Source organism: Bubalus kerabau, chromosome 4 (genome assembly GCF_029407905.1).
Source record: "Bubalus kerabau isolate K-KA32 ecotype Philippines breed swamp buffalo chromosome 4, PCC_UOA_SB_1v2, whole genome shotgun sequence".
In the NCBI taxonomy this organism is placed as follows: Eukaryota; Metazoa; Chordata; class Mammalia; order Artiodactyla; family Bovidae; genus Bubalus; species Bubalus kerabau.
This window is the reverse complement of record NC_073627.1, coordinates 112,317,878-112,331,624: the sequence shown is the minus strand read 5'-3', so window position 1 is coordinate 112,331,624 and position 13,747 is coordinate 112,317,878. Positions and strand designations below refer to the sequence as shown.

General features: G+C 38.2%; 1 protein-coding gene across 1 annotated transcript in view; it reads left to right on the top strand.

Annotated features, from left to right (window-relative positions):
- TRPM3 (transient receptor potential cation channel subfamily M member 3) overlaps positions 1-13,747 on the top strand; it is a 299,435-nt gene that overhangs the window by 30,921 nt on the left and 254,767 nt on the right. Inside the window, exon 4 of the mRNA XM_055578293.1 lies at positions 7,415-7,586. Coding sequence (XP_055434268.1) covers positions 7,415-7,586 — 172 coding nt within the window. The remainder of the gene's footprint in view (positions 1-7,414; positions 7,587-13,747) is intronic.

Here is a 13,747-nt window from a genome sequence, read left to right as displayed (position 1 = left end):
CTTTTGGGGAGAGTTCTCACCATGTCGACCTGCCTATCCAGAAGGGTGCCTTATTGATGGCACCTGGCTCACCCCAGAGTAAGTGATTCAAGAGAGAGCAAAGAGGAAGCCCCTTATGACCTAGTTTTGGAAGCCACACACCATCCCTTTTGATTCTATGAATACTTAGAAGTAAGTCACTGAATCCAGCCATATTAAGGGAAAGATTTTCAAAGAATTTCAAAATATATTTTAAAATCACCCCACTGATACATGGTGATTTCTAAAGCAAGAAACCCCTTTCAAAACTTAAGGTCTTTTCCCACAACCAGTAAGCCCTGTGTCTGAGTGGTACACAGTCCCCCTCAGGACAGGCAAAAGGAGGCGAACCTATTTGAGCAGAAAGCCTAAAATGTGGATGGTGCAACACTCTGAAGCCCATGAGTTGAACACATTTTCAAAGTGCTGTAAAATGATGCATTTGTTTTCCTGTGGATTTTAGTGGGAGTCAAGCAGCTAAAGTATCTGGACATTCTTTACAGATGGATTTCTGGGTTTGCTGGTTTCTTGTTTGGATTGCAGAGCCGAGAAACAGTGTCTGGGTTTCAGTGTGACCCTGCTTTATATCTAGACTTACAGCTGAGCTGCCTGAATAGGAAACAACAAGCCAGTGCCCTGTTAGCTCAGGCTCACTGTAATTTTAAGGATGCACTGTGCCTTTCTTTTTTTCTTTAATGTCATTCTCTCAGTCCCCTTATTTCTTTATCTCAGACACAGAGGTCGTTTCCCGCTGCTCTGCGGTATGCTCTTTTCTCTCCCAGAAACGCATGCCTGATCCTAAGAGAACCCTGCCACTGCTTTTGTTTCTCTCTCTCCAAAGCACAAACCCCACTTTGCTGCTGCTGCCTTTCCTGACCTCTGTCTACTATCTAGTTCTAGAGGCCTCGTCTGGAAATAATATGATCAGCTGTCAGAAGGATTTTAATGCCTGGCTGAGTCACTGACAAAAATGTCCAACAGCAAAACCAACCATGATATCGTTTAGAAATTTAAACTCAGCCTGGGTCCTCTGTCTTTCCTCTAAATGTCTCCTGTCCTGTAAAGGAAATTAAGGTCCACATGTGATTTAGAGAGAACAGTGTGCTTAGCGGGGCAGATTTGGCCAAGACACTTTACATCTCTCAGGCGCTATAGTTTTGTCTTTAAAATAAGCATGAAGTGGATTAATCCACTTAAAAGTGTCCATCACAGTGCCTGGCATGCAATAAGTGATAAAAAGAGTGCTAATTTTCTTCCTGTAAAAATTATAATCATGGTGCTATTAGGAGGGAAAGAGTGATTCAGTGGACTATATATCCCCTACCCTGTTATTGCCTGGGCAGGTTGATACACACCTCACCAGGTAATAAGGTCTGGGATTGCAGAAGGCTTGTGATTGATGACTCAAAAACCTGATTTAGCTCAATTCAGTTCTAATCAGGAAAGAGGTCACAGATACCTAAACTACTCTTGCATTGTGGAAAGCACCACAAAATGGAAGAGACCCCCAAGATATGAGCAAACTACTTTTTTTGTAGCCAAAACACATAGCAAGTCATCATTCTGTACTAACTTGGGAAAGGCAAGTGGATTTTTTAATACAGACTGTTCAGACTCAACTTTAGAGATAGAAAGCCTTTAGAATTTATAGTCAAGTCCTCTACCTTACAGATGAGAAACTACCATCCAAAAAGTTTATTTTGATAAATATATTTTGAACATTTATTTCAGATATTACTTAGATGCAAGATTATATGTCTCTTTAAGCCAGTCCACTACTTACCACATACAGTTCCTAGAGAAATTCTGAGTGTGTGAATGAATGAATGAATATGTTAGGTAGTTAGAATAGGAAAAAGGAGTCCAAAATCCCGGTGGATAAAAGACAAAGGAGGGAGAAGCATGAAAATGGAACAGAGGAAGGTCTGAGGATGGAGTGAGAACCTCAGGTGAAACAAACAGCCCTCCTGGCTAGCCTAATTTACATAGGGCAGGCTCAGGGGGAGGAGAAAAAAACACATAAAAAGAGGAGCCAAAATTGAGCCCCTCTATTTTTTTGGTTGACCTGCCCTCACGCCTCAAGGATGTATTTTCCTTTGCCTGGCAAATAAAACTGAGCAGTAACCAAGCTGTAACACTGGTCCATCGTTGCAAATTTTTGCTGCGGTGAGACAGAACAGAGGAAATTACACACGCCCCCGACAAATAAATTGAAAGACTTGCCCAGGGTCACAAATTAGTAATTAGAGGAACTACAACTTAAAGTTCCATCTCCTGACTTCCTACTAGGTACTCCCAGGTGAGACCAGAACATGCATAAACATAACTAGGAAAATTCCAGCCAGTGGCCTATATCAACTCCCACATGATTGATTTAAGCCTATCCAAGTAGAACAGATGCTCCTGAACAATGTTCAATTCTGCCACAGTGTCTCTTGATCAGTTCTCTCCTGACAATGATAATGGCCCTACAGACGTCCTATATAAAGACCCTCCACCTCATTAACTCCTTTAGCAATTTCTGTTACATTCCCTCTTTGTTGAAAAGTCAAGGTACACAGAAGCCTTCAGTTCAGTTCAGTTCAGTCGCTCAGTCGTGTCCGACTCTTTGCAACCCCATGAATCGCAGCATGCCAGGCCTCCCTGTCCATCACCAACCCCCGGAGTTCACTCAGACTCATGTCCATCGAGTCAGTGATGCCATCCAGCCATCTCATTCTCTGTCGTCCCCTTCTCCTCCTGCCCCCAATCCCTCCCAGCATCAGAGTCTTTTCCAATGAGTCAACTCTTCATATGAGGCGGCCAAAGTACTGGAGTTTCAGCTTTAGCATCATTCCCTCCAAAGAAATCCCAGGGCTCATCTCCTTCAGAATGGACTGGTTGGGTCTCCTTGCAGTCCAAGGGACTCTCAAGAGTCTTCTCCAATACCACAGTTCAAAAGCATCAATTCTTCAGTGCTCAGCCTTCTTCACAGTCCAATTCTCACATCCATACATGACCACTGGAAAAACCATAGCCTTGACTAGACGGACCTTTGTTGGCAAAGTAATGTCTCTGCTTTTCAATATGCTATCTAGGTTGGTCATAACTTTCCTTCCAAGGAGTAAGCGTCTTTTAATTTCATGGCTGCAGTCACCATCTGCAGTGATTTTGGAGCCCCAACAAATAAAGTCTGACACTGTTTCCACTGTTTCCCCATCTATTGCCCATGAAGTGATGGGACCAGATGCCATGATCTTCATTTTCTGAATGTTAAGCTTTAAGCCAACTTTTTCACTCTCCACTTTCACTTTCATCAAGAGGCTTTTGAGGTCCTCTTCACTTTCTGCCATAAGGGTGGTGTCATCTGCATATCTGAGGTTATTGATATTTCTCCTGGCAATCTTGATTCCAGCTTGTGTTTCTTCCAGTCCAGCGTTTCTCATGACGTACTCTGCATATAAGTTAAATAAGCAGGGTGACAATATACAGCCTTGACATACTCCTTTTCCTATTTGGAACCAGTCTGTTGTTCCATGTCCAGTTCTAACTGTTGCTTCCTGACCTGCATACAGATTTCTCAAGAGTCAGGTCAGGTGGTCTGGTATTCCCATCTCTTTCAGAATTTTCCAGTTTATTGTGATCCACAGAAGCCTTGGAACCAGACATTACCAAGCAGCCAGTACAAAGTGGTATACAGTAGATTAATGAATGACATACTAAGTATCAAAAATCCATTTCTGTGCAGATTTCCCTTCTATGTATAGATACCAATGTAGTTACCAATCATGAAGATCACTTGATATGTAGACCTTTCAGACACCATTCGCCCTTCTAAACAGAGATTCCTCATTTGAACTGCAAAATATAGAATATTATTTGAGTGATTCTCTTCTCAGTTCTCTCAAGGGTGGTATATAACATGTACCATCCTGTATTCTTAGGAGAGGAAATGATCTGTTATATACAATCAGTACTGCAGAACATTAGAGTTTGATTCTCCCAGGAAACACTGGCTGAGAAATGTGCTGGAGTAACCCGTATACCTACAGGTCACAGTTGTTCTTGCTATGCACACGTGCACATGCCCATACACACACGTTTCCAAAAACATCCTCTTTTTATGAGCTCTTAACAATAAAAATGGATGCGTTACCTCCAGAATTTTGTCAGAGGAAAAATTGATTTGTATTCATGTGCTACGAAGGCATTATTTTTTTCTGTTTGAAAAACCTAACAGGAAGATCAGCATATCTTTTGTAGATATGCAAATTGTAAGTTGAACAAAAATAGACTGCTGGTATGTTTGTTATGAGGAATATTAAGTAGATTTTGTAGAAGAGTTGGACCCAAGTGGATTCCTCCGAAGTATTTAGGAAGTTATTTCCAACTCTGCATTTAATCAGCAAACATTTCCAGAATATCACCATCTTAAATGACCTACGAGGACATAAAAAGAAAAAAACACTTGCATATTTTAAGCAACTGATTACTAATTTATTTTCTTTACTTATATTGATTAGCTTAAATACCTGTGTTAAACAGAAATCAATGATTTGTCTCCCATCATTTCATTTTGGTCACTAGTTTGCAATTGGAAAATCAGTTTATAGTTGGTAAAATAAAGCCCAACTTGACAGGGAATTCACATTTGTAGATTGCCTGAAAAATCTACCAGGCATAGTGCCAGTTACTTACAGCAACTGTACTTGCCAGTTACACTATAATCTCATCTAATCCCCATGAAGTAAGCAGTTTTATCATTTCCCTTTTACAGATTAAAAATGTGAGATTCATATTCACACACTGTTGACAGAACTGGGATTCAAAGAGATTTCCATGCCCCAAATGTTCATGATTGTTCTAGGAGTCAACATACCTTCTTCCAGTGATGACTAGAAAATAATTTAGGACATTTAACTTATTTTTTTGATTTATGTCCTCTATTATTCAGCAGAAAAAAATGTTTGCCAAAATATAACCACCTTTAAGTTATCTTAACATAAGATTCAAAGAAATGGGAGCAATAAAATGAAGAAATTAAAATTCATGAGTGTAAACTTGACCCTCCTATCATAACTAATTGAAATGTTTAGTATTTCCAAACAGCTGATGCACCATGTTTCACAAGAAAAGAAAGTAAAAACTCTGAAGACTGAAGTACCAATGTCCTTGGAATATTGTGGTAGGGGAAATCGATATATAGAATATAGTCAGATGACTTAATTATGTTCTTTTAATCTGAGATCATGGTAATTACATCAGGTTGGCCCAGAAGCATTTTCACTCCTTTATTCATTTGAAAATGTCAGTTTCACTTATGGTCTTTAATTAGGTTCCCAAGAATTAGAAAACATGCCCCGTATCTCAGCTAGAACGTGTCTAGGGTTCACCATCATTAACCTCTAGAAAATCTACATGCCCCTCACAGAACTGCTTTGGGGTTCCTTCTTTCTTGGCATGGAGCCTTGGGGAACTGCTGTTAGGAAAGAGACAACAGTAACCTAAAGTGTTTTCTTTTGTCCAAAAGTACAATGCATAGGCACTTTAAGAATAGGAGAAAGTCTTCTGCTAAGTCTTTTTCAACAAAGCATTAATATTTATTAACTTGCACTCTGCAGTAGAATGAATGTTTTATGATCAAAAACAAGTAACAACAAAATGGAAATTTTAACCACAAGCGACCTACTCTTTCAGTGATAAAGAACTCAGGATGGGGTTAGCCAACCACACTCTCTGTAGTTCAGGGGTGAGGGGACTCTCATTCACTCATCTAGACAAAACAGTCATTGAATACTGCTCCATGTGATTACTGGAAGCAATAATCACGAATTTATGGGCTTCCTTTATCAATGAGAGCCAACAAGAATGAAGCCGTGAATTAATGTTATATTATGCTATATTAACAAATAAAGACATATTTAAAAGGACTGAAGGATATTTCAAAAGCTCAGAATTACCCATTTTAAATTTAGATTAGATCAATTCCCAAAAAATTCATATAAGAGAGAGTTTTTAATTTTCAACTGTCTCAAGTTTTATTTAAATTAATTCATTCACTATTCATCGAGTAGATTCTGTGTGCCAGGCACATAGAAATGTGGGGTTTTGAATCAGCATCAAGGTGTAAAATATGACTTTTATGAGATCTTTTCTACTAACACTGTCTTTATTAAATCACTTTGTAATTCCTTTATCAAACTACTCAATCTTACTACAGCTTTTCCTGATGAGTTATTTCATACCAAAAATGAACAAGAGCATCTCAACTCTATAATTAATGTATAAACTGCATAAAGGCACAGAAATAAAAGCCCTTTCACATTTATTTCTGTCTTGTCAATTTCAGTGATTCAGTACAGAGATAACTGTATGGAGTTTGTATAACAATGAGTTCGTTGAATGTTCCTTTTCATAGTCTTGAGTGAAGTTTTTACCTAAATATTCTGATACATCATTTTGTTTCCATTGTGTCTAAACAGTTTGGGAAAGGGGAATGAATAACCATGGATTTTGGAATCAGGCAGACCTGGATGTGAATTCTGGTTCTGTGTGTAGTAAACTCTTATAAAACCTATGTCATCTCCATCTCTGTTTCCTCATATACACAATAAACATAACAGCATCTACCTTGCATGATTGTTTCAAGGAAGATAGATAATGTATAAAGCAACTAGCTCACAATAGGTTTTGTTTTTCTTTTTAGATCAAAAGTCTAAAAGACCATACTAAGCATTGTTCTCTTTTAGGTAGTATAATTCACCATGAAATTAAGATAACACAACCAAAAAACACAACAGAGATGAACATTTTAAGCCTGATTCATATTCATCTCATGGGACAGTTATTTTTACATTCAGCGTTTCCACTTAAGGTGTCTAAGAACAGTGTAGATTTTTAAATAATAGACCTTCAGATTGCTGAATGAGAGCAGTCACTCCTACTCAATTCCCTACCCTCCACCCCTAACCCTCCACTATACTCCCAAATCATGACTGCTCTTCTGTGCCTGTTAGAGTGTGGACATGATAGAGAGAAGAAACATAGAAGCAAAAAAAAAACCTAAAAATTATTTTTGGTTCATCAGCATGTATAAACAATCAACTTCAAAATGAAACAGACATTCACATGCCAGTTTTTGAGAACAATAAAATCACAAACTCTTCTTTCTATGCAGAAAGAATCCAAACATTAAATAAATACATAATCCTTTAAGCGTAATCATGCTTTGACTAGAACATTTACTATAAATCTTGCTTCTACCTGAAACAGTATTAAAAAGAGGATATAGACTATTCTTTCACTGTCCCAAAGAATTTATTTCACTTCCCTCTCTCTTTCCTGTCTGTCTGATTCTCCTTTTCATATTTAGTACTCTTTTCTCTGACTTCTGCCCCTTCCTTTTGAAATTCTACAGGTGGTCCGGCCGTATCAGACCATGTCCAATCCCATGAGCAAGCTCACGGTTCTCAACAGTATGCATTCCCACTTCATTCTGGCCGACAATGGGACCACTGGAAAGTATGGAGCAGAGGTGAAACTTAGGAGGCAACTGGAAAAGCATATTTCACTTCAGAAGATAAACACAAGTAAGTCTACTGCTGTCTACTCATGCCTCATAGCAAATAGGATAAAAGTGAGGAAATTTCAAATGCAGACCATTATTTCTACATGGCTAATAGCTAGAATTAGAGGAAGTCACCTAGAGGGGGATGATTGGAGGCTCAAGAAGTGATTATACAATTAGTGGACTCAAGCTCATTCATTATGTGTGAAAAATCCAACCCCATCTGGAGTTTATAAATGCAGATAAGCCTTTCTTTCCAAACTTTTTTCTACATCCTTTACACAATGCTCTAAGGAGGGAAAGCACCCTGGAGAAATTTTTTCCACTTATTAAGCTATTTTGTGTGGCTAAAAGAAAAGAAAACAGTTTTTGATGTTAGCATAGATCTGGCTGTGCAAAAGCATTTCAAGGGAACTGACATTCTCTAAACTAAAGCATAATGTCTAACCATCTTTATGAAACTTTAATTCTGTCTCTTAATTTTATGTATGTATTCATTCACTGTCTCTAGATACCTACATATTTAGATAGATATGTGTATTTATGGGTACCATGTAATACTTAGCCTATGGTTTCACTAAAATTATCTCTTAAGTATTTATGTGTTCTATGCAATATTTATTATGTACCCATTTAACTATAGAAGGTAGCATTGTAAAAACAATGATGTTCCTGAAATCACTAAATGGCTTGCATTTAAATATAAAAGAGATATATAAACAATCTACTGTCCTTCCTCACAAAATAAAATTCAGTTTGTTTTCACAAAGTAACACATGGCTTCATGGCAGATTCAGACTTTGTGGTAACTCTGTGTTCCATCAGGGAAACTTGGCTTTAATTGATTGAACTTTCAAAGCCTGCAGTTCCAAATAATAAAAGATTTTCTTTGGCTCAGTAAGCTTTCAGAATCTCAGTGTAACACAATTCAACGGGTCCAAATGGCTTTTCTCATCTCTCGTCTTTTCTCTGCATCATCCAGAATGGATTGTGCTTGCTGTCGCCACCTTCCTCCCAGAACTGGGATGTGCCAGAGCTGTCAGACCATAACTTGTCTTTCCTATATTCTGTTTTCTGTTCCACCTTTTAGGAGCTACTACTGTTTTAACAGTCGAGTTTCACACCTTCATCTTTTTCACAGAGAAGTCTGGAATAATAAATTGTGATGTAGGCCTGAAGTCAAAATTATATTAGAAAACTCTCTTCTATCTAAGAAACTTCAATAGTCTTTGGAAAGAGAAAACACAGGATTACCCAAAGGTCTTTGGGGGGAAAAAAAGAGTCGAAAAGACTAGAAAATCCATCCAGAAACCAGCAGAGATCAAAAGTAAAAAAGCACTATTGCCAATGGGTGGTTGTTATACTAAAATTGAATTTTATTATAATATTTGATAGAAAAGCAAATCTTATCTAATTAATGTTGTCTATTTAGGTTTTCGTAGGCTATAGGATTACTTTTTTTTACACCAGCAGGTTAAGAAAGAGCCTAAATAGGAGTAACCTGAAAGCTGAAGGAGATGGAAGCAGGGTAGACAAAGAGCAAATGCAGGGTCAAGTTCAGCACTTAGTAATGAGACCAAATTTGTCCAGACACACAAACCATGCCATTGTGTCAGGTCCTGATGGCAGCTGGGCCAGATATATTCATTAGTGTTGTGAAGAGCTAGGTGTGTAGTTGTATAAATTGTATTCTTAGCAATGGAAGTGCCAGCAGGAGCTAAAACCTAGCCAGGGCTGTGTGTGCCAAACCCTGTGCCTTATAGGCTGCCTGAGGAAAGATACTCTTTTCTAATTGGTCATTCCAGAGAAGGCACCCTTTTTTAATTTGGAGATGCACCTTTCTCCAAAGCTCCCAGAGGTGCTATCTGTGGGGATGGCCCTGCAGAGGAGGCTTGTGGACAGTGGCTGGGCCTCCATGAGGAGCAGAGCCCAGCAGCATAGAGTTGAAGAGCAGGCCAAGGCTTGTGGCATCAGGGATTCTGGAAAAGCCAGGACACCACGTACATGCTTCATGCCATTCATGGGACACTGGACCCTTGCAAGCATATCAAGGCAGGTAGCAACATGCACACATGTTGACAAGTGGAGTCCCAGTCAGGGGTCTAGGCCACAAAGTAGGGAATAAGCACAGATTCAGGTTCCAAGCTGAAAGATGGGTCAGAGAAGCTGGCTTGGGACTCCTGAAATGCTTCAAGTCCACAAATAAGATTAGACCTCAGATCTGGGGTAGGGTCCGAGCCCCTTGGTTAGTCTAAATGATAGTCACTGGAACAGAATGGGGGTAGAAAGAGGCAAATAGTCATTTCATTCATCATAATTTAGAAACATAATTTTCCTCCTTGCTTTAGGGACTGTATTTGAGGCTTTAAGAAATCCATAGGCTTCCATTCAATGCAAATAATTCAATGAGAAAAAGAGGGTTAAAGATGCCCAGAGGAGATCCCTGAAGTCACAGGAAGTTAAAAGGCTCAGGACCAAGAATTTGCCACAAGTTGTAGTGAATGATGCTATGAGTTGGCTCTTCTACCAGTTCTATCCCTGAACTTGGTAGTGGGAGGGTGGCCAACTTACTCAGTTTTCCAGGGACTTTCTTAGATTTACCGTTGAAAGTTCCATGTTCTGGGCCCGCTCTGTCTTAAGCAAACACAGATTGTACATCACCCTCCGTATCAGACTCATGAGTCATTAGCTCTACTTCTCTTTTTACTGCATTTACCCCACAAAGCAGGGAAGAAACAATGAGGACCTCAGAACTTAAGGAGTGACCCAGACTTCTGGAAGTAAAGAAAGACCTTGAGATGTCCACTCAGTTAGCAGCAACACAAAGTGCCCACTAAGAACCCGGAAGTCTCCAGAATAGGACTGACTGAGAAATAAGGGGGGAAAGTTAGCCTGTTTAAAATAGGAAACGGCAGAAGTAAGAATATAAACTGTTAATGCAATTCTGCTCTCTAATCTGAACACTCTTTTTTTCTTTATAATTAACAATAGTTTGCTTCTTATTAAAAATAAATTTCTATTATATAACTATTTGAAAAATTACATCTTAATTTCCTTCTTCAAAAGTTTAAGAAATCTATAATACAACAGGAGAACTCAAGTTTAGGAAGCCCTAATTTAGCCTCCAGAAGATTAGACCCTCCACCAAGATACCAGAGTAATACTATCACCACCTTTTATGCCTAGGATGACTCCAGGGATGTCTGAACACACTCAGCATTTTCCTATTAAGGTGCCATTCCTCCTCATCACTTAGGGGTGACCTGCATACCATAGGAATCTTTCCATGAGTCTATTTTCTCAAATAAATGACAGTCTTCTGAAGAGTATTTTCCTTAAACATTAAGTAAATCTTTCTCAAGAGACTTTTAAGCCCTTTCTCATCAACATGACAATTATGAATAATAACATACTACAAGCACCAGCATCTAAGGCTTTTCTCAGTGCTCCGGCATTCATTATCTCATCTCTCCCCTCCCCCACTCATTCCTGCTGTCTGCAGTCCTTCCCCAAGGACTGTTGTCATTGGTTACTGAAGGACTTCTTTGTTTTGAAAGGAGAATCTTTTTGGATGTGAGTGGCTGAAGAGCACACTTCCATTTGCAGTTTTCTAAACTTCAGATTTAACGTGCAGAGCTTTCCCCATCATGCCTTTAGAAAACAAATATTTCTTGAACTCTTATTATGTACCAGTCATGATTAAGGTCCAGAAAAGCAGCAGTAGATAATTCATTGAGCCAAGTCAAGAGGAGCAAACAAATTAATAAATAAATAGGTAAATACATGTAGTAAGAAAGCCATTAAGAAAAATAAAACAGAGGAAGGTATATATGTGTTTCTCATGAGTACATGTGCCTACATGCATGCACATATGTGTGTCAGGAGGAAAGTTTAGATTAGGTGATCAGGAATGGCCTCTATGACGGTGTAATGTGTAAGCAAAAAACTGAATGAAGTGAAGGAACCAGCTCTGAAAAGAGCATTCTGGGAAGAGTGAAAGCAAGAACAAAGACCCAGGTCTTTGATGACAAGCTCGATCTTAGAGTTGGAGTTCATTCTAACAGAGTTTTGATCTGGCAAGTTACAGCATCTCCCTAATGGTTTAAAACATCACTCTGCTGTTGTATGTAGAGATCTGACTGACATGGGGGCAAGATTAAAAGCAGGTAGATGTTTCAGTAGGCTATTATCATAATGCAGGTGAGAGATGACAGTATTTCAAATTAGGATGATAGTAATAAAAGTAGTAAAAAGCAGTAGATTCAAATATATACTTTTGTGGTAAAATATACATAACATAAAATTTACTATTTTAATATTTTTAAGTATACAGTTCAGTGTGTGAAATACATTTACATTGTTGTATAATCATCACCACTATCTATCCTCAGAACCCTTCATCATTCCAAACTGAAACTCTATATGCATTAAACACTGACTCATCTTTATTCTCTCTCTTCAATCCCTGCTAACCATTATTCAACTTTATATCTTTATGAATTTGCCTGTTCTAGATACCTCATATATATAGAATCATACAATATTGGTACTAAGATATATTTTGAAGGTAGAGCTTAAGAAGAGTGCTATAAATTGAGTATTCAGGAGAAAGAATAGACACATCAAGGTTACTGCACAGTCATCCTTACAGACACCAGTGTATTCTTAAAGAACAGGGCTAGTGGGAGCCCCTCATGAGTAAGTTTTTACAGAAAGAAAAGGGAGTTGAAAACCAGTCTCAAGGGAGCTGAGACAAAGTCCTTGAGAAGGAGGGAGATGATGAGATTCAGTGCACAAATGAAGAATGTGGCCCTAGGTAGGCCAGGGGAGTTGCATCCTGGGTGGCCAGAGTGAAGGTAGAGTTAATGGGCACAGATGTGGATGGGATGGAACATTTTCTGCTGGGAAGATTGGGTAGTTCTCTATAGATGCCTTTTGTAGCTAAAGAAAATAATACAGGAGATCATTGGCTAAGAGTGTGAAAGGGCAAGGGGTATAGAAGATTAGGGAGAAAAAAAGAGAAAACAATTGTAGAGGCACAGAGAGTGAGCTGCCTAGGGAAATGTAGGATTGCCCACTTGGTATTTGTGGTCATAGTTTTACAGAGGCATGGATCATTATTGTTGTGTGTTTTTTTTTTTCCAGGGATGTTCAGCTTGAGTAGGAAAATAAGCATAGAGTTAGACTGAGAGCCTGTTGGGATTTTGCTAAGCAAGTAGAAAAGAGGAAAAGAGAATCAAGGGAGTGAGGCTGTATGCACTCTATATACCTATAGCCCAGGATTATTTCAGTATCTGAATGAAAGCCGTGCTTCCCCACCCATTTCTGTGCCCATTCATGACAGCATAAAATCATTCATCTAAAAGATCAGAATACAGTGCAGAGAAGTGATTAAGAGAATTCTCAAAGATGACCCACATCTTTAGTTAGTATTCCCAAGCATTATATTAATTTCAGACTTTTGAATAAAAAACATTCATCATAAACAATCCCTCATATTTATTTTTTTATTGTTCACATATTCATTTAAGTTGAATCAAGTTAGCACAATGCTGGGAATATAGTAGCTATTCAATAAACACATGTTAACTGAAAGACTGAATACCAAGGGACGGCTCCAGAAAGTAGCATATAAGTAACCTGATGAGACTTTAAAACCCCAAGCATATTTTCTACATACATTTTTACTGTTAAAAATTTACAAAAAAAAAAAAAGAGAGAATATTATAATAACCCCTCATAAACTGTCATCCATATTCCACATTTATCAGCCCATAGCCTATCTTGTTTTCTTTATGTATATAACCACCTACCTCTTTCTCTGGATAAGTTTGAAAGAAATCCAAACAGTATATCATTTCATCCATAAATATTTCAGTACCAAAGCATTTCTTTAACTTGTGTAGGCCATATATAAGGTAGATTTTTTTTAAGTATTTCCTTAATTCAGTAGCAATATAATGGAAAATATTGATCCAAGAGTCCTTTAACAATTCTTTCAAAAAATAAAAATTAAGAACTATCAATACATTATCACATGCTAAAATTAATCTAATTTTGAAAATCATTTCTTAGTCCCCAATTCTACACTGAGCTCACCAAAAAAAAAAATAAATAAAATAAACAAGTATTACCTTGCAATTCTTAAAAAGAAAGATTAGAAAAATCCCCAGCAGCTGTGGT